Source organism: Porites lutea, chromosome 6, assembly GCF_958299795.1.
Source record: "Porites lutea chromosome 6, jaPorLute2.1, whole genome shotgun sequence".
In the NCBI taxonomy this organism is placed as follows: domain Eukaryota; kingdom Metazoa; phylum Cnidaria; class Anthozoa; order Scleractinia; family Poritidae; genus Porites; species Porites lutea.
In genome coordinates, this window is record NC_133206.1 from 109,601 (window position 1) to 130,562 (window position 20,962).

Sequence of the window (20,962 nt, forward strand, 5' to 3'; positions counted from 1 at the left end):
ACCAACACTAGCGTCACAGCCGTAATCTGTATATTACATTCAACAGGAACTCAAGTCCCAAAGTTTGGTACGTTGGGAATCAATAGATAATTAAAGTTAATCGCGTTCCTTAGAACGCACCCTCATCTGGTGTTCCTGCGGTATAAGGCAGAAATTTTCGAGCTATCACGGGCGACTGTCGATTAGCCGGTCCTATTAATTTTAATTTTTCCTGCGCCCGAGATACCCCTGATAACATTAATAGGGCCGGCAAATCTATGGTCGCCGGCAGGACAACTCGAAAATTTCTGCCTTTGTACCACAGGAAGACCAGACTAGGATGCGTTCTTTAACAACAATTTCAAAGCGAGAACAACTAACTGGTGAAAAATCAACAGCATTGTAAATTATACCTTTTAGTAAACTTGTCAGGCCCAGCAAGGGGAAAGGGGGAGCTGAAATAGTGATATACCCCAATTATTTCCTCATAAGATACCACTATACCTCAAGATTTTAAAATAAATCTTTCATACGGACTACCTAAAGGAGCCTGAAATTGCCTTGAAACCAAACTATACCTACAATGATTTGTAAGGTTACTAAGGGATAACACACCCTGATATAGTTTTTTTTTTGGCCTGGTGCACTATATTCGGTCACGCGCGACCTTCTCTCATTCTCTCCTTTGCTGGCTGCACCCCTGGCGATCCTCAGTTGTGTATATATAAAACAATCGCTGTGTCAATGTACATTTATTTATATACGAGAAAAAAAAGTCGGAAAACTTGGGTCTTTATACCAAATAACAAAAAATCAGGAATCCGGAACAAACCGTATTGTTACATCAACAAACAGTATACCTGAATAAAATAGGTCTCAAACATCCAAATACCCTATAACCCTAGTCATTTTTAAGTAGACCCTAAAGAAGAAAGGCCGTGCTTTTCAAAATATTGGCACCATATATATATAGATATTATATTCTAGTAAACAGACTTTCTTCTTTCCGTTGCTCAACTAATTTATAGCTGATTATATTAGGATCGAGGCTTTCTATTTTCCAAAGTTGATCCTTGCTCCCTGGCTGGGCCTGACTCGTACTATGTTAATGCAGGGCTCCTGTATACACATGTGTATCCGGTTAAGAATTTCTGCATCCTGGACACTTATATGTTTTATTTTGTTCTGCCTCGCATCTACAGTGTACCCACTGGCCACAGTCTATCTGGGTACACTGTTGCCAATCTACTCCCCCTGCCCTTTTCTTGCAGATTGGACACGTCTCCAGGTCTTTTGCTTGGCTAGTTCTGCGGTTATTTTTTCTTGAACAGACTTCTTGAGGTTCAACAGTTACTTGCAGCATTTCACACCCCGCTAAAAATTGAACAATAAAAGCATTAGTAAACATTATTCGACGGTATTCAATTACTAGTGGGTATAGCTAGAAGGTGTTTTCAGGCAGAAATGGAGAGTGCAATATGCCGCGACAATCTTGTGGGCTTATACTGTGACCTACAGTAATTGGGGCTGGAATCTACGCGGACAGTAGTATTTTCCGGCAATAGCAGTGCGAAATAGTTTTTGTCATGCAACCTCACACCGGCGTCTGACAATAAGACGATTGTGTTTCAATGCCATGAAAAAATCATGTAAACCTTAGAGTATTAATCACTCTTAAACGGAGAGAAAGAACCTATGCGTCAGAACAGTAATTGCATGTGGGAAGCTAATAACTTCTCTTATTATGTACTATGGCCGAGGGATAATTTGTGTTTTACGTATCTTTCCCTAAACCTAACATCCGAAATAACAGTCATCAGCTGTCCTAACCTTGTACAATATCCAAACTTCTCTTACTGGAGCCTTGTTCTGTCAGGAGGTAAAAGACAATAGATACCTGTATTAAAATCTCATTAAAGGAAGACAATTTTCTCACAATGGTGCTGTTAAATAATAATAATGTAATAATAATAATAATAATAATAAGAAGAAGAAGAAGAAGAAGAAGAAGAATATGATGATGATGATGATGAGGAAGAAGAAGAAGATTTGAAAATTTTTAACGCTGCTTTTCCATGTGAACATTATCAAAAGTGTAAAAAACGCATATCTACCCAATTGGACTAAATTAGCTGCTTTAAACGTGATTCCAAAATGCCTCATGAGAAAAAGTAATCTCGAACCCGTCGTTCGCCAGCAAGTTGCCATCCCAATCAGTAGCTAAGTTAAAGAAATCTGCTTGTCGCTCGGCACTTTGTATAAAATATAGATATATTTTTTTCACTTTCAACTGCAAGGAAACATTACTTCAGTCTCATAGCAGTTTAAGGTATTTCCTTTTTCTTTTTTCGATCCAATGTAGTTGCCTTTTGAGGTCCTCGTATCTTAAATTCAATACTCCCCTAGGCACTTAAACATCTCACCTTTCAATTTCGTCAGTTCATTTCTCACTCCAATGACCTCATTTTCTCTTTCTCTGACTTCCTTCTCGAGTATTCCTTTCTGGCTCTCTTCTCCTTTTAATCTCTCTTTAAGTAGAGAGTTTTCTTGCTCCAGCCTTTCCATTTCGTTGTTGAATTCTGTCCTCATTGCCTCCATTTCTTCCTTCAGTTTTTTGTTTTCTCTCAGAAGATCATCATCCCTCTCTGTATATAGTACCAGGGTTGAATCAAACTGTTAATGCATTGCACAAATACTTCGAAATTACAAGAAAGAAACTGGACTCACCAGTGTTTTCCGCCATTGTTTCTTTGGTGGTTGGTTTTACGTGTGCATCTGCTGCTGAGTTTACTGTTGCCCCCGTTGCTGAAATTTTACAAATAATTCAGTTTCTATTAGCCGGTAAATAAATTACAATACCCTGCAAGAGACTTCTCCTGAGACTTTCTGTGCAATAGCAACCTCCTTGCTATGTTATTCACACACTATTCTCTCGCTCTCTTTTTATTGAGAATATCCACGCGCTTACTTTAAAACATAGATGTTGCGAGGCTTGCCTCACGGTTCCTCAAAGGTTCGTTATGTGTACGTTACAGTTAAAAGAGTGAGATGTATCTCGTAACTGTTACTAGAGTTGTTCATTTCTTTCCTTTATTCAGTTACCTTCATCTAGTACATCAAGAGTTGACTGCTTAAAGAGCGATCTTTTTACCATAACGCAGCTCTTTAATTTACGTTTAGAGGGAACCTTGGATGATGGTGACACAAATCTTTGTTCTGCACGTTTTATTCCTAAAACAGATGAAAGAAGAAAGTATCTGTCAATTGTATGTTTTTTCGGGCCTTATCGTCACGATACTGGTAAGGAAGAGGGTAGGTCCTTGATAAAAATACCCCTCCAGTTCGTTTGAAAGTTATGCACCGGCGTTGCTAAAACGAGGGTAAAGGTAACACCAAGGGTAAGGGTAAGGGTAAGGGTAAGGGTAAGGGTAAGGGTGAGGGTGAGGGTAAGGGTAAGGGTGGGGGTGAGGGTAAGGGTGGGGGTGGGGGTGGGGGTAAGGGTAAGGGTAAGGGTAATTTTAAGGGTGAGCGATTGCTATTATAAGAAAAAAAAAGGAAAACATAACTAATCGAATGGCAAAATTTCAATTGCGAGAAGTTCGAGTTATGGGAATTCCACAATTTTCATCCAAAATTACTACAAAAAAATTTGTCTCCTTTACTCAAACAATCATGATGTTGATTACCAATATTTCTTTGAATTTTACAATTCGTACGTCTTGGACTTGGCGCGGTTTAAAGACCATACATTTGCCTTTTTTGAGGGAAAGTGTTAGATGTACAGTTTGCTCGTCTCCAAATGTAACATATCTGAAAGATTGTCGGGATATCTTTGGGGTATGAATTGATATTGCGAACAATATCAAATTTAATAAACAAGTTAGTACATCAGTTAAACTAATGTAGGTTTGGAAAAGGAAAGCTAGCCAAACCTTGAAATTAGACCAGCCAAAGAGGGCAAATGCTGGAAGTAAATTCACGTCCACGCGAAATTTACCATACGATAGGTTTACTCTCTAATTAGTTTCCATGAGTAGAATAATATGAGAACTCTGAGGTCAGACCAGGGGCCTGTGGGAGATTAGTAGACAAATTTGCAGTCATTGATTTCCGGTCTTCCTCGACTCTTGGACAGATTTTTTTTCTACAGCCTTTGTCCGCAAAAGAACGCAATTTCTCTGAGAAAATTTCTTTTTTGTGCTTAACAAAACCAGTAAGAGTAACGGATGAATGGTAGCTGCATGATCATCGCTACAGTTATGTTTCCATACGCTTTCACAGTCTCCTTAAACTCACCCTCACCCCCACCCTTACCCTTACCCTTACACTCACCCTTGGTGCTACCCTTACCCTCGTTTTAGCAACGCCGGTTATGCACCTATCAATGTAAAGCCGGCGGGGGGGAGGGGGGAGGCAGGGCATGGGGTGGGGATTTGATTGTCTTTGTTGGCCCTGGGGTAGGGCATTTGACTGATCTTGTTCTCCCAGGGGAGGGGATATTTCAATCTTTCTTCGCCCGACGTGGGACCCGACGTGGAGATATTTGGGAAGCGAATTCCCACATCCAGGTTGTGACCCCCTTCCACGATATCGTTTTTATCATGTCAGCGGTCGCTCTCATTATTAATAATAAACCAGCTGTCAGTCAGCGGTCAGAATTCGCGCGTTTTTCACAGATGTTTTTATCCATGTCTTGTGGATTTGTAATAAAATGTCCGGCGAATTATCAACTCATACGATCATTCCTGACGACAAATCAGACTTACAAGAGGAGCATGCCACGCTTGTTGAGAAAGAAATACAATTTCTGCGAGTCAAACTCATGGAAACAGCCATGGGAACGAAAATGGCCGTAGCTTTTGCTAACATATTTATGGCCAAAATAGAAAAAGAAATACTCAGACAAAGCACCACGAAACCAATTTTTTGGAACAGACACTAGAGGGGGACTTATATCTGGGGAGCTTATAATCAGATGTGTATTTTGTTTACAGTCTTATAAGCGCGATTTGTGGCATGTTATTGAACATCTCACCGCCACTCCTACACTAGCCTCTAATCTTATTAAATGGCAAACTCAATGATAACCTCAATTCCTCTTGTACCGTACACATGATCAAAATTTCATACAAACGTAAGAGAAAATAACCGCCAAGAGCATCCGGTTTTTTCGGCTCTAGTTTCACCCACCGACAAAAACTGGATGAAACTAGAGCCAAAAAAACCGGGTGCTCTCCCAGGCTATTTTCTATAGGCTATAGAGAAAACAGTGTAGTCTGAGACATAATATGGTTTCTGTAAATTTATTATTCATATTTATTTTTTAGTACAAAACATGTGAATATCAAGAGAAACTTTATGGCAACTCTATAATAAAGACTCAGAAATAAAAATAATTTTTTTAACAGTCATTTTGCTCAAGATTAAATTAAAGGCTTTTAACCAATGAAAAAACGATTGTTAGCTTAACCCATTCGCCCCTGAACCACCCGTGCGGATCCACGTCCTTTCTACCCTTTGTGACGTCATCAGTTTTAACGGTCAAGGACAACTTTTTCCACTAACTTGTGCAGAGTGAAGAGATCTTTCAAACCATACCAGGATGAGCACAATTCAGTCAAGGACACCGGAGAAAGAGGCAAAAAACCATGTAACATTGACCTGAAAATCTCCATGAAAATCTTGTTCCATTGCCCACCTACCTTTCCTTTCACCTAATCCTAAGATCCTAAAAGCTTTCCTAAAAACTATTCCCACCAAAATGAAGCCTACTAAATGCCCAGCAAGAGAGAAAAAAAATGAGGCAAGAAAAGCCAAAAAAGAGGGGAGGAGAGAAAGCGAAATTTTGCTTTCTGCGCATGCCCGAACTTCGCAAGCTGATATTTTGCATCTGGATCAGAAGGCCATGAAGTGTACGATCTGCAAACCGGTTTGGGGTAAGTTTTAGCTCTTTATAGCACGATAGTGACCAGAAAACCACTGTACTAGCTTCAAAACGCGTTTTTCTGCAAAATCTCCAGGAGCGAATGGGTTAAGCAAAGTACCAAACTTTTTGAAAAAAATCCACTTTTCAGGATAAAACAACCAAATCTGTCTATTCCATGTCAAATCAGGTGAAAAAGTTGGTAAAAGGCCATTTTTAGGTTTTTTTATTAATAAATTACTCATTTGTTTAAATGGAAATGAGCCAACTAACCTCAGAATATCTTTCCTCTAAAAAGCCTGGTTGGTCAGTCATGTTTCAAAATGTTGTAGTGTTCTCAACCCGGGACAGAAACATGAAAAAGTTGGAGCTATTTACCAAGGTGTGTTCTGCCTTGGAGAACTCATTTGTCTATGTGTCTTTTGTTCAGGGCCATTTTGCGCATCGGCAAGTGCACTGTTAAAGCTCAAGTGATCCTGTCATCACAATTATTGTGCTATATTTGCATTGGCCTGCCATGGGACTATTGAAAAGGAAAACTATCACTGGCAGGACGTAACACTCTTAGTGGAGAGCAACTGTATGGATATTGATATAAAAATGCCACTAAGATGGTACTTTCTGTACCATGTAAAATGAGGTAACAAGAAGATCCATCCATACATTCTAAAATCTATAATCCAACTGAGTCTGGTGTGCATCATCACTTTGATATCTAGCATCCACTAATGAAGGGTATCACTGATTTTATACACTTGCAGGTTTCTCTAAAAATATAAATGAGATAAACACCTCAATCACAAAATATATATAAATTATTTGGCAATAAAACAGTTTAAAAGAATGCTAGAAAAGCCATGAAAGCCATTCTTTTTTCACCTTTATGAATCCAAAGAACTGACATCTTATCAAAGAGACCCATGGCCAGATTTCAAGATTTGAAGACCTTCTATTAATCTTTGTTAATAAGGATAGATTTTAATTTTAATCACTTTGTTATTTCTTTGGTATTGGCTACCCTGCCTAATGATAAAGCAAATGAAATTGATTTGATTGAAGATTTGGCGCGGGTAACGCATGGGAATGTGAGATGTTTTCATAATTTATAAGGTTAATTAAGTCTATCTTCTCATCACTCCATACTAGTTTAAGTGGAATCAAAACTGTATAATAATATATTGGGAATGTTTGAAGTATCTAACAGTGTTCAGATTAAGCCATTTTCCTTAAAAATCGGAATCATTAACCAAAAAATCCCTCTTTCAGAGTCTCCGCATTTCCTGAGTGATGCCACGTTTCGCAACATTCCGTAAGACTTATCACAAAACCGCCAAAGTTGATCGATTTCCACGCCTTCAAAATGTTCTGAAAATTCCTGGGTCACTGTGGGTCACTTTAGTAAAAATAAGAAGATAAACCTCTGAATTAAACAATACCCCACTGACACTACAAAAGAAACTACAAACATGTTTTCGGAAACATTCCTAGGCAGTGAACGATGACAGATCAGGATATCACAATTCAAATACGAAAAAATATACGTTTCAGAAAAAATACTCTTGTAAAGCTTCCTTTTATGAAAAGATAAAGAAACAAAGAATGTATAAATAGTCTTACTTACCTCTAGTTAGGATTCTAACCCGGTAAAAATGTCACACAAAAACACCGTAAAAACACGACGTGCCAAGGAAAACTCCGCCATCTTGTAAGAAACACAACCGCAATGCACTGTGGGAAGACGTTCACTCCTCCTCTGGAAATTTCGAACCAAAATTTTCGTTCTAATTATATGAACATTTCTTTTTTATGGGCTAAGCCGCTGTCAGATACGGCCGAGTACGGGCTCAATGTCACGATACACAAACATCACGGTATTTACAGTCAAAAAGGAACCGCTGAACGAAAATACCGTTCTGAAATGTCTTAACGTGCAACAAATTATCTCTCGAGTGAGGGGTTTTGCATGAAATTTGGACGATTTTTCGCGGAGATATTGCAAAGCGAATATCAGGAAATTTCGCCGTGGAGTCCATACTGAAATTTACGGTGTTTTCAAAGTTAAAAACCGAAAGAAATTTCAATCGGGAAGTGCAAAGTGTAACTGGACCTGAAAGTCATTAACTCGCAGAACCGATGCAAAGTGGTTGTACCCGACGAACTTGGACGCGAACAAGAACACTTTAACTGGGCTTTCTCTTGCGCTATTTTGGCTTGGCGAGTCATTACAGATGCAGAGAACGTTTAACATATTTATATACCCACCAATCCCATAGGCTTGTACTCCGGATCGAAGTTCTTCTGGCTTTATAGGAGAAGTATCGCTTTCCATACAGCGATCTTGGAATTGTTCGGCCCTTATGGCCAGCGCGCGTTGTACACTACCATCGGCTGACAGCTTCGAAGTTGAACAATTTGTCGTCAGGAACTGACCGACCTGCAAAATCGGTAATAATTTCTATTCACTTGAAGTAATCAACATCCACTGTGCCACTTTTAAGGCTGCACGAAGATTTAAGAAGTTTGAGGTGTTGGGGTGGTAAAAAAATTTTAAGTCTGACATATTTTTTTTGTTGAAATTCCTCAATATTTCTCGCAGTTAGTTGCCTGAAGGTAAGTTCAGTTCCAGAGGGTGACGAATTTTCCGTCTGGTTAGAAAAGATGACCTACTGTTGATATTAATTACTTTGTATCTTTAATAAATGCTTCAAATTACTTCACCTTAACTTCTCCCCAGTCAAAGTCCTGTGGTTAGAACCTCTTGTAAAGAGACACCTAGCTACTGCAACCGCTCAGTTTTTTTTTTTTTTTTTTTTTTTTAATTTTCGACTGTTTTGCTTTACCGTGTTAGTGTCCATCCCTTGTACTACTATCTCCATCTTGTCTCCAAGTCTGTTCACGAAGGCTTCTCTTCCTTCGACAGCATCGTGGGATGTCATGAAGTCAGATGCAGAGGATTGTACGAAGACTGCAGATTTCTGATAATGCAGGACGTGAGGAGAGACTTTATTCATAAAAAAACCAATAACCTGGTCATCTGTTATTGAGGAGGTAAGTTCCTGCATCTGTCAAATAAGAAAACGTATTTTAAAAAAAGCCTACTAACGCAATTTCTAAGATTTCCACCACACTGTCCATGTCTGGAGTAGGTGTTCAGTGCAAAAATTATACAGCCGCTGCAACGGCCCTTCAATTAGATAATGTGCATCAAGGACATTCATTTTAGAAAGTTAAGGCGTCTTGCGCTTTATATTTTGTATTGAATGTTGGCTTCTGTATAAAATCATGTCAATTTTCAAGGTTCGTTTCTTGACAATTTTCTTTTTAACTAGATCATCTGCCTAGCAGCAATCAGCGCATTATTTTATAAACAATTCCTTATAAACAAAAATTAATTCTACCAGTTAATGCCGGATAATCGAAACAAAAATGAACTGTCCAGCACTATACCTTCCTGGCGGCCAGAAGTCCACAAGCCCACATTTTGGAGAATCGCGTTCCTCTCCCTTCTTCTCCAAATCCTTTGAGAACGATTCCCACACACTCATTATAGAAGTCTCTTCCCTCTTGTGTCAACACCCATTCCCCCAGAGCAATGACCTTTCCAACAACAGAGGAGACTTTATTTATCAAACAATCGAATATCTGCTGCCAAATAGAAGCTTCCTCATCTGAAATAGACCTCTTGACGCTTTCAAACGGAATGAAAATAATGCGCGACATCAACCTGAAAAATTCAAGCGAACGGTAACTTTGTAGAGGCATTGCTAGCCCCCCGAACATTACAACAGATTTGCCTGTAAATGTTACTGAGTTGATCACTTTTTGGTACACAAACCAAACACTGAAGACTTATATCACTCATTACCAAGCAAAAGCCTTTGGCTCTTGGCTTTGGCACTCTATATTTCTAATGAAAGCAGCTTTAGAGTAATCAACCCATTTGTCATTTTTTTGGCTCCCATTGCCAGAAATCATGGACATTTTAACCCCGCGCATAATCGTACGGCGGTGTGTTACATTACCCTGCAATGTCCTGTGCAATGATTTGAATTTGCCAGCTTCAGAAGGACACTTTCAAGAGGGTAACAAAGAGTTTATGCGTGACGTGGGCAAATTTACATAATTCGAAGCAACGTGGTCCGTGACATCATTTATGGATAGCAGGCGCACAGTGATTTATCTCTGGGACCTAGAATTTTCCCCATCAAACACTGCCATTAACAAACAAAATGGCTTCTCGCCGTACCTCGAGTTAGTCTCCTCATTAGCGAGAGTCCGTAATAGCAGGAGTTCATTTCAGTCAAACTTTTGCAATAAATTTTTGGCCGGTATTTAATCGCTGTCCGTATTATCAGGCTGTCCATAGCGAGGGGTCAGCAAGGCCAGAGTTGACTGTATCAGGCCGGAACCAAATGGGGTTTACAAATGAGGTTAGATACGTCATAAAAATTCAATACTTTTCTATTCCAAGATTATGATTCTTAATATAACAGTAACGGTGACAGTGGTCTTGTTACCTATCACGTTCTGGTTTAGAGAGCCATTCAACGACATGATGATTGATAGCAAAAATAGGGCAACACCGTGGTGTCCATTCTTCATTGCAATTAATGTTGCTCCCTTCATTAAAAAATTTCTTGGCAGCTTCACCCACATCTTGGGGCTTTGTCGGGTCGTCCACTACATAACCAAGTGTAGTAACGCTTGCCACCTTTCCACTAACCTTGAAATAAAGTTAAGATTACAAAATCTGTTAATTTTTTCCCCTTTCTCAGTATGACCTACACGTATTACTCAGCGGTAGATGGTGCCAGATGCTTAGATATAAATGAGTGACAAAAGAGTTGTTAGCTACACTTTGCTCAATGTAGCCAGGCAAATCCCTGCTTGTAGTTAAAACTGTTATGTAAAAAATAATTCTTTTTTATACCTTCTCAGATACCGAGGCAAAGAAGTTGTGTTTCCATCCACCAGTACAGGCAATGCCCACCTTGCATGCGGTTGATTTTCCGCAGTCGGGGTCTCCCACTGCAGCTGGCAGGGGACAAGATCCTGCCAGTGTCTGCCACTATAAAGTGAGAAAAAGGAAAAGTTGCTCTATGATTTACAAAGAAAGAATAATTAATGTAAAATATAAATTTGAGTTGTCACTTGGTCACATTATAATTTTTATCATTGCTTACCCATAATAAGCTTAGCAAAGGCAACTACTTCGTTGTTGTTAAGGGAAAAAAGATTAGGGGGTTCAAAGATGAAAGGTTAAATCTGTGAGCTCCAATGTTAAACATTAAGCATTTTATGCAGGATAATATACATATCATATATATTTTGTAGGTATTTGAATAACAAAAGAAAGTATTGTGCTTATAACTAGTTCTTTAAAGGATTCTGACAAGTAATTGATCAGGTATTCGGAAGATGTGCATGAATTGTCTGTACTTATTAACATGTCCCCAAACTTACCACATCATAATGGGATATGATGACACTCATTGACAGCGTAAAGAAGGTAGATAAGAAATTCCCACTCTCTTGATCTTTCAATTTTGAGATGTCTAGTCCAGTGCCTTGAAATACTTCCTCGACTGTATTGAAAAGATGAGGATCATTACTTGTCGCTTGTTTTAAGGAGCCATTGAGAAAGTGGCACATAATATCGAAATAGGTTGTAGTCAAGGGTAATTGAATTGACGCTTTCCGAGACTCATGAGCTAATTCTCTTCCCCCATCTTTGACTAGGTGGCTGATCCACTTAAAGCCATAATCTTCCGGGCTCACCAGATTCCCTTTGGCATTGATGAAAACATCTTTGTTTAAGGCCCAGATAACGGTATTGCGCTGCGAGTGTCTGTTTTTCCCGACTATGTAAACTGCTTTGGGAATGTCATCGGTAATGGGTACACTGGTTTCCAATTCGGCAAGCAAGGCTTCCAGCTGAGTATTACTTAGTTGAACACTGTATGTTCTAAAAAAGTGGTCATTTTCTGTTGAGTTCAATACTGCAATGAAACGTTCCACTTTGGTTTTCGCCACTGATTTAGCATAAAAGAATTCCCTTTAGAAACAAATAATAACAAATATTATGAGTCAGTTCCTTATTAGCCCGGGAATAAATTGAGAAATATTTTGAATAACTGAGTAATGTCATTTAGGCTACAATATTAGTGGAAGAAGGAGAGGGGTTATGGGAATTCAAGTTGGAGTGGCCATGGGGTAGAGTAAATGTAACCATAAAATGTGGCCATAATGATTTTGACAGTAGTTAAAAAGATGCTCTCCCATTTCCTCTCTTGGGATGTTCCACATCCTCTCCTCACTCTGGGGTGGATCTAGGGGGAGGGTGGTGGGGGAACACCTCCTCCCCCCCTGAGACCACCTGCAAGTAATACAACTGTTATTTTGCAAAATATGGGGTTAGGTATTCTCAGCAGTTCATATATGTTATTGCCTAATCTCATACCCAGATCTCATTCTGTTTTACACTCCCTTGGCCGTGGGAGATCTGGGTACGAGATTAGTTATTGCCTAATCAAAAGTCTTCTTCTTCATATTCCTTTTTAAGTCACCATTCCGTTACATAATTCCTTAGTGGTGCACCCCCTCCAAAGAAAAATAAAGGATCCACCCCTGCCTCACTGCCAGAGATGACAGCTATTTGAATAACAGGGTTCGGTTTTCCCAAGAAGCCCACAAATTTCCTCCCCGACAGTTTTATTAACTGCCCCACCACACCCTGGTCTCATTGATCACGCTTTATCAGCTTTCAAATATCTCAGATTTCTTCTAGGTTTTCTGTCCCAACCATTTGCTCACAAAGAAAGTATTTCTTTTTTAACTCTTCAAACAATGGATTGACGTGCGCCTTGATCACGATTACAAGAAGCAAAAAATACTGTTGGGGTAGGGTGGTGATGTAGCGCAATAAAAGCATATGTATTAAAAATATTCTTTATAGAAATATCTCACTGTTTAATTCAAAATAGGCATATTTTAGAGTGAAATATTCAACTGAAGGGAACGATGTTAATCGCTGTAGAAGAATCAACAAATGCCCCACCCCCGGGCAGAGGTTTTCTTACAAATGGACCGACAAAATGAGAAATGCACGTCAGATAGGCTACCTGCGCGCGCGAATTTTCTTCCCTCCACGCTCGCTTGCGGGGTTATTAGCCGCGTGGAAAAACAACTCAAATTCTTCTTGCTTCCAGATAAAATTCTCCTTTTGTTCACCCGACAGAATCAAATATAGTCAAATTTAACAGATCGGCAAATGGGACATTCTAACAGTTAGGGCCGGTTATTTAAATAACTTAAGGCGCTGTTTAACAAATCTTTTGACCACCAGGTCTCTTCCTTAGTGGGTTATAGAAGATAAATGCTTTTCTGGTCCACTCTATATGCCTTCCTAAAACTTTGTCACAATAAATAGTGTTTAAATAAAACTACTGGGCTTAGAACGCGGTTTTGTTAAACACTGGCTAAACTACGTTTAAATAACTGGCCCTTAATCTCTAAAGACGCACTTACTTTTCATGACCGTCTTTATGTATGGCTCTCCCAAGGTATCCTGACATTGATCCTGCCAAAACCGGCGAAACTAAGCGGAAAGTACAGTTTGAAAGTGCCATGAACACTGATCCCTTCTTCACGCCATAGCATCCATTTTGGCACACAATCCCGTAAGCCGACATCTTTCCGTTAAAACAGAACTTCTGTCAAAGAAGAGTCAAAACGTGGGTGCGACATGTGCAATAAAAAGGATGACGGGACAGCACTCTCTGTTATTTTCTCACGAGAATTTTTTCCTCTCCATTGGTTTGTGCAGTGATTGATTTTTATCTATTTTTAGTGTCTTCTGTTACTATGGATACTTGGCTGGGGGTGGGGATTTTAAGAGTGCAAGTTATTTTCCTTTCATCCTTGGTTTTAAATTTTTTTGGCCAGGATCCGTAGAAATTTTTTTTATTAATTATTTCCTGGGCAAATTTTGTTTTTTGCTTCTGCCCCCCACCCCCTTCCGCACCCGCCAATCCATAACTTTTCTAATAGTCCATCCTTAGGGGCCGACCATTTAACTCTTGAGGGGGGGGTGGGTGATTTTGAAAAACAATTTCCTGCAAGCGCTTGACGGAAGAAAAAAATTGCATGCAACACAAATGTAATAGAAAGCTTATGGGAAAAAAAGGGAAAAACATATCCTGCCCACCAGATTACTAGAAAAAAAAAAATTCTTGATGACCAGAAATCACCCACCCCTCCCCTCAAGAGTTAAATGGTCGGCCCCTTAAGCCGCGTTACTGCGCTTTTCACAAACATGCGAAAACCAACTGACGATTGCGTTTTTCGCTGCCGTCAATCATCTTAACGGACCTCTTAGGAAACAAAACTTTACTTTAACGGGTTCAAGAGGTCAAGGTTTGTGATTTGTGATTGGTGGATTTCGATCCGTTTTGTGTGTTTCTGTGTGCTTGTGATTGTAATTATGATTGACGGCAGCGAAAAACGCAATTGCGAAGGCGGCTTTTGAACTTTAGAGTTCGCATGTTTGTGAAAAGCGCAGTAACTACGGTAACGGGCACGCCGATGCTGCACGTGCTTTGGAAGGACTGAATCAACAATCTGTTGAAATTTGCCTTACAGTCTGCATCTGCCTTATTATTGTTCGTTGCGTGAAAGTCTTAAATCGCTTGTTTCGACTTAACGGCATGGATCAATCAGAGAATTTATTTCTTCATAGCTTGAGAGAGCGGAAAAGAAAGAGATCTGACATATCACAGGCTTTGGAGACTGTGAAAACTACATCCCTTTCAGATTTAGAAGATATGAGGAACACTTTAAACAAAGAAGACCTTCTATCGATCTTTAAATTAAAAGTACCAAACGCGTTAAAGCTGGCCAACATCATTCGGCAAATACCAAGTGGCCTTCCAAAGCCAACTAAGAAGGTGCTCTTAGCGTATTATTGTGCCAAATTTAGTGAAATTAGAGGAGAGTTAGAAGTAGAGCGTTGCGTGAGGCTCCTAAACTTTTTAACCGAAGGACTTGAAATCCACAACTACGAGCAGGAAGCAGTGGAGATCCTCGCACCACCAGTAGAGAATTGTGTCAACTGCAACAAGGCGCTGGTGGCGCAGAACCAAATCTGTTCAGTAACTGTGTTTTTGACGAATTATGTGAAATCTGCAATGAAGTTTTCTTCCTGCTGCAAGGATTGTAACCTCAACTACGGTTATTCAAAGTTTGGCAACGCCCAAAATGGTTACAAGTTTTATGAAGAACAGCGTGTGTATATTGAGGCAACTGATAGTGTTTTCTTAGACAGAAGCCTTTGCCTCTTTCAAATCTCTTTGGCGTAAGTAGAAACTTTTTTGCTTGTTTGCGCCCATATACGCTATTAACTGCAACTTTTTCTTCTTTCTTATCTGAAAATCGCAGTAGCGAAGCGCAAGAGTCTTACACGCGCGAACGCACGAAGCGCGTAAACAGGGCGTGCGAGGGGAGACAAGCGTAGGCTGCATAACAGGCACTTTAATATAGAGCCCAGCAAGGTGGTTATTCGATTGGAGTATATATAACTTCACTGAAGAAGTATCTTTGCTGGAGAATAAGAATATTCGGCTGACAAACCTCGCAAAACATCCAACTTTAATACTAGTCCGTTTTGATCCTCAGTGCCGCTGAAAGTCACAAAACGCTTATCTTTTCAAAACTGCAGGTTCTGGAGATTAATAGCATCTAGCCCAACGAATTAAGTTTTCTTAAGACGAGTTATATCGGCTTATGATATGGTCTCTAACGCATTGAGCGCGCAACTGGAAATTGAAAGTGGTGACCACTGGTTGGGATATTACATGAGTGTTTCGATAACGTCCTAATGTCATGGAACATTACTTTTTAGGAACCACGCATGGGTATCATTCGTCGGCTTTGCTGAAAGTTACAGTGAGGTGGTGAAAGATGGATTCGTGGATTTACCCCTTGCGTTGCAGCAGCTTGCCACAAAGAAAAACGGTAAAAAAAATCCAACCAACCTTTAACAAAAAAGGGAAGTAACGTTCCTTTGCGGCCCCTGACTTATAGATGGTTTTCACAGTGACGTCATCAAATTGTAAAGTCAAAATAGCGAGATCAAGGGCGTAGCTAGGGGGGGTCCTGGGGTGCCCGTGACTCCCCCTTGGTAGGCCTTCTTTTGAGCAAACAACCTACAATATTCAGGTGGCGAAGACGCCATGACAATATCTTGGCCGTAAAGCCGCCATTGTTGAAAAGCCCACTTTTTTAAAATTTGTTTTTTGGTAAAGTATTTTCGTCAACGGCTCTTGTCTTTAGTTAATATGGGCCTTCATGCCGCAATAATACGACTGAGGCCGCTGATACACGAGGGAGAGCAGCGGTATAAACCATATATAGTCTGGTGAGTAGCCTCTGTGACCCCCCCTTTGAAAAATCCTGGCTACGCCCCTGGAGATGTTACGAATTCTTATTTACACTAGGTTAAAGACAAACAAAAAGTAAATCTTTGTACAAGTTTCCATTCCCGTAGCATGTTTCATTTTGAAAATACAGCAATTTAAGAGAGTGTCTCTGTAAGAGCGGTCCGGTTGATTTTCCTTGAGACACAGATTTAGCTCATTTCTTGTGTGTTGTAAGACATTCATGTACCTATACTAAAACCACAATCCGTTTGATCGGATCTCTTTACTTTTCAGAGTTTTACGGAAATTAAATTTCACTCGAGCGAAGGCCTGTCGTGACACTTTTCAAGACGTTAATTTGAGGCAATTTTGCCGGACAATTTACAACAAACTACGGGACTCAGCAAAAAACAAATACCACAGCCATGTATATTAACTCTATCTTATCCGTCGAGGCGACTTTCGTGAACATCACGTTTCAATCAAGCAAACAGGAAGACTTGAACGACACCTTATCGGTTCGCTTAAGTCACACACGCGAAAACCGATCAAATTCAAGGTACATTTTTGAAAAAGTGAGGCGTTCTTAACTGATCCAACTAACATAGCTAGGAAGTAGGTGCCATAGAAAAGGTAACTACAGAAAAAAACTTTGCGGCCCGACCTTTACTAAAACTTTATAACTCCGTGAACTTACCTAATTTTCGGCAATCTCCAAGTTTTGCCGCTATTTTGAGGGACTTGTCAACATGAAGCGTAGCAGATATAAATCGAGCAGGTAGATCTAAAACAGTCAGAAATACATACGAAAGCATTCAAATGAACTTCACTTTCAATTCAAGGGGCAAAATTTGAAACTGTTCGTTAAACCTACCATTCCTACATCCCCATGCGACCATTTCTTCCAACAATTCAAACACTACAACTAGTGACCACTAGTGTTCGAGTTTCCCTTGTCGATTCCACCGTAAGAAATAATCTGTGCCACCCAAGCTTCGACTGGAATGTGAAGTACGAATCGAACAACATAACTGCGTCATCTTCGAGGCCATATCACGCTGGTATTTTGATTTTCTGATCGACAAGAACAAGAACGGTGATCAGGAGGTGATCGCCATGTTTACCTCATAAAGGTGACTGACCAGCCGCTGAGTGAAAACAGTACGCCACGGGGTGGTGTGGGTGGCAGACTTATCGTCATAAGATATTCGAATACATGCTAAAAAAGCTTTAGGACTCTCAGGCATGCTTCGTGGTACAGACAACTTTTATTTTATTCTCATAACTTTTTCCTTTAAATTAGAACTGGTATTAATAAATAGAGTTATTTAAATATTTTTAACTGAGGTACCCATATGACCTTTTTGCTTGTCCTCAGTGGTATAAAATAAGGTGTCTTTTCTTCCAGAACCTTTTATTTATGCGTTATTGCACCGAATGAACACTATACTTAGAAGGTTTGTTCTAAGTCATTTTTGCTGTTCCCAAGAATGTATGCAAAATCATAGCTTTATACAAAGCTGACTCTAAAATATGATTTTCCGTAATAGTAACTAATGTCCCAGCTAATTTATTGTTTTTATTCTCTTTATTAAGAAGGATTTGTATATAGGATTTTAAAGATTAATTTTTGTTTTTAAATTGTTATTTTTACTAATTTTTAGGAACGATCTGTAAATTTCTTTTTTTTTTCTTTTTTTTCTTTTTTTTTTTGGAATATGTACTAGGATTTTATGATTTTGTTGAGTCAATGTTATGCGCAGATGAAAATTTCTTTCCCTGGATTGATATTTGCGCAATACAAATCAATAAAATTATTATTATTATTAATTATGTCGCTTACGTAAGGTGTTAATAAAACTAGTAATGTACAATTTTTAGCGTTTTCCACTTATAAGCCTGACATACAATTGTCAAGTGAACTATGTTAGTTTCAGCTCATTTCTTGATTCGATGTGACCTTTTATCACTGAACCCTATTCTTTTCATTTGCAATTTTCCTATACTTTTTTTTTCATGCGACAACAACAAAGAGTTTTATAAGTAAACTGATTTTTTGGTTTACCACGCTTATCACATTGTATATACAAATACATGCAAAAGGCCGGCTAAATAAGCTCCTCCTCCTGCTCCTAATTTTTTGGGTTGCCTTCGCCCCATGCCTCTGCACGACTCCCATTTAAATGGGAGCTCGAACAAAGTACAGATTTCCTTAAGCATGGAAACAGTAAAATAGTTCAATTTTCCCTCCTTGACGTGGTCACACAAGCCATAAATGTCATAGACAATCGGATGCGCTAAGCCAATTTCTGTTACAACTGATTCACTTCTTCCTCGTCAATTAATTCCTCGTCAGATTTATCGTCAACCGCGGTGCTCGGAGACGAACCTACCCGTCTCCATCTCGAGGAGGACAAACGGAAGAAAAATCCTTGTATTTGGGCTTTGGTCAGCCACTCTTCCCGGGAAAACAGGCCCTCCCCGTTTTCCCCCTTCGCTTTCCTCATATCTTGCGAGACTTGCCGCAGATCCTCTTTCCTTCCAGATTGCTCACCAATTTCAAACTTGGAGGTGAGATACTGCCTTACTTTCTCTTAGAAGCGACCCATGAGACCCATGAATTCCAGTGCTCAGTGGAAGGATAATTACACCATCAAGGAGTGACCCAATGGACCTTGTAGCTGTCTATAATGGAGAGATTGTAAGTTGGCTATGAAAATTACACTTTTTTCTCTTTTACTTTGACTTTTGTGAGGTGAGGTGGTGGTGACACGCGTCACTCTTACGTAATGTTTTAACGGGAAACCAAACAGCATCATTTTATTTCCAAGTAGGTATATATTCAGCCGTTCTTAGCCACCATTTTGCGAGAACAAAGTATATGTATATATTAAGAGTGGTACAAAAAAAAAACAGTTTACTTGTAAAAACCTTTGTGTTTTTTATATCTTAACATACTTATAAAAAATTGTAGAGGGTAATTGAAAATGAAGAAAAAGAAAATGTGTCCTGCATAGCAGTCTCTCAAATTTCCTTTTAGCCGACAGGGAGTCGTGCAGAGGCATGGGGCGAAGGCAGCCCAAAAAATTAGGAGCAGGGGGAGGAGCTTCTTTAGCCGGCCTTTTGCATGTATTTGTATATACAATGTAATAAGCGTGGTACACCAAAAAATCGGTTTACTTATAAAACTCTTTGTCGTTGTCATATGAAAAAAAAAGTACAGGAAAATTGCAAATGAAAAGAATGGGGTTCTTGGGAACAGCAAAAATGACTTAGAACAAACCTTCTAAGTATAGTGTTCATTCGGTGCAATAACGCATAAATAAAAGGTTCTGGAAGAAAAGACACCTTATTTTATACCACTGAGGACAAGCAAAAAGGTCATATGGGTACCTCAGTTAAAAATATTTAAATAACTCTATTTATTAATACCAGTTCTAATTTAAAGGAAAAAGTTATGAGAATAAAATAAAAGTTGTCTGTACCACGAAGCATGCCTGAGAGTCCTAAAGCTTTTTTAGCATGTATTCGAATATCTTATGACGATAAGTCTGCCACCCACACCACCCCGTGGCGTACTGTTTTCACTCAGCGGCTGGTCAGTCACCTTTATGAGGTAAACATGGCGATCACCTCCTGATCACCGTTCTTGTTCTTGTCGATCAGAAAATCAAAATACCAGCGTGATATGGCCTCGAAGATGACGCAGTTATGTTGTTCGATTCGTACTTCACATTCCAGTCGAAGCTTGGGTGGCACAGATTATTTCTTACGGTGGAATCGACAAGGGAAACTCGAACACTAGTGGTCCGTAAAACTCTGAAAAGTAAAGAGATCCGATCAAACGGATTGTGGTTTTAGTATAGGTACATGAATGTCTTACAACACACAAGAAATGAGCTAAATCTGTGTCTCAAGGAAAATCGACCGGACCGCTCTTACAGAGACACTCTCTTAAACTTCCGAGTTTTTACAGTGCGTGACACCAAAATAGGAATGCTGTCTCGTTGAAAAAAAGTATCTCCTCTTGATTTACAGCAGTATAACCATTCCAAGTATAAGGAGATATTTTTATGCGCACGTATGCTAGTTTTCGAGTGAAAAGAAGGAGCTTTTATAGAAAAAGTGAACCCCAGATGTTTTTGTTGATTTTCGGCGGCCATATTGGTGCACCAAAACTGTGCACCAACATGGCGTCTCCATACAAAGCTCTACAAAGGTGCGTGAAACGTTTCGGCAAATAACTCAGAAACGGTGGGCCACAAAGACCTGAGACTGGGATAAATTGTTTAAAAATTAGTCCTTTATAACATTTCATTTTCTTGGCTTCTTCCATTGGGCGGTTTCCAATTTATATTTTTGTTGCGTGACAGTGAAAACGATCTATAGCCAAATTCGTTGTATCGCGCTGCGCGTTTTGCAAACTTCAAAGGAATTTTGGGTTTTTCTGTTCCGTCAATCATCTTAGCGGACCTCTTAGGAAACACATGTTTACTTGTGATTGGTGCGTTTCGATCCACGTTGTTTCCGTTTCTGTGTTTCAAGGTTTGTTGCTTGTGATCGCCCTGTTCGGGCAATAATCGACTAGTTTTCTTCGAAGATTTTTCTGATCTTTCTCATTCTTGTCTTTTGCAAGAATAAAGCA

The 20,962-nt window shown here is 39.5% G+C and overlaps 3 protein-coding genes and 1 pseudogene across 3 annotated transcripts in view; 2 read left to right on the forward strand and 2 right to left on the reverse strand.

Annotated features, from left to right (window-relative positions):
- On the reverse strand, window positions 1-11,328 carry LOC140942402 (uncharacterized). The gene is made up of 11 exons (XM_073391374.1): window positions 11,296-11,328; window positions 10,833-10,970; window positions 10,420-10,625; window positions 9,350-9,626; window positions 8,743-8,964; window positions 8,165-8,336; window positions 3,082-3,210; window positions 2,707-2,784; window positions 2,403-2,624; window positions 1,810-1,848; window positions 1-1,353 (listed from the first exon to the last, which is right to left on the reverse strand). The coding sequence occupies exons 1-11, from the start codon at window positions 11,326-11,328 to the stop codon at window positions 1,121-1,123; spliced, it is 1,749 nt and encodes a 582-aa protein (XP_073247475.1). The 3' UTR covers window positions 1-1,120.
- LOC140941743 (transient receptor potential cation channel subfamily A member 1-like) overlaps window positions 1-20,962 on the forward strand; it is a 171,050-nt pseudogene that overhangs the window by 108,887 nt on the left and 41,201 nt on the right.
- Window positions 10,489-17,444, reverse strand: LOC140941046 (uncharacterized). The gene is made up of 5 exons (XM_073390002.1): window positions 17,192-17,444; window positions 17,015-17,101; window positions 13,430-13,614; window positions 10,833-11,957; window positions 10,489-10,625 (listed from the first exon to the last, which is right to left on the reverse strand). Exons 3-4 carry the CDS (start codon window positions 13,591-13,593, stop codon window positions 11,345-11,347), a joined length of 777 nt encoding a protein of 258 aa, XP_073246103.1. The 5' UTR covers window positions 13,594-13,614; window positions 17,015-17,101; window positions 17,192-17,444; the 3' UTR covers window positions 10,489-10,625; window positions 10,833-11,344.
- The window catches only part of LOC140940590 (uncharacterized), a 13,870-nt gene continuing 7,515 nt past the window's right edge, over window positions 14,608-20,962 (forward strand). The window contains exons 1-2 of the mRNA XM_073389585.1: window positions 14,608-15,254; window positions 15,801-15,913. Coding sequence (XP_073245686.1) covers window positions 14,608-15,254; window positions 15,801-15,913 — 760 coding nt within the window. The remainder of the gene's footprint in view (window positions 15,255-15,800; window positions 15,914-20,962) is intronic.

Excerpts from the sequence above, each read along its gene's own strand:
- LOC140941046 (XM_073390002.1), bottom strand. The coding sequence starts at position 13,593 with ATGTCGGCTTACGGGATTGTGTGCCAAAATGGATGCTATGGCGTGAAG. Across the intron at positions 11,958-13,429 it reads CATAAAGACGGTCATGAAAA|GGAATTCTTTTATGCTAAAT; the intron begins GTAAGTGCGTCT and ends TTGTTTCTAAAG.
- LOC140942402 (XM_073391374.1), bottom strand. The coding sequence starts at position 11,328 with ATGCACATCTTCCGAATACCTGATCAATTACTT. Across the intron at positions 9,627-10,419 it reads TCTAAACCAGAACGTGATAG|GTTGATGTCGCGCATTATTT; the intron begins GTAACAAGACCA and ends TGAATTTTTCAG. Across the intron at positions 8,337-8,742 it reads AAGGGATGGACACTAACACG|GTCGGTCAGTTCCTGACGAC; the intron begins GTAAAGCAAAAC and ends CCGATTTTGCAG.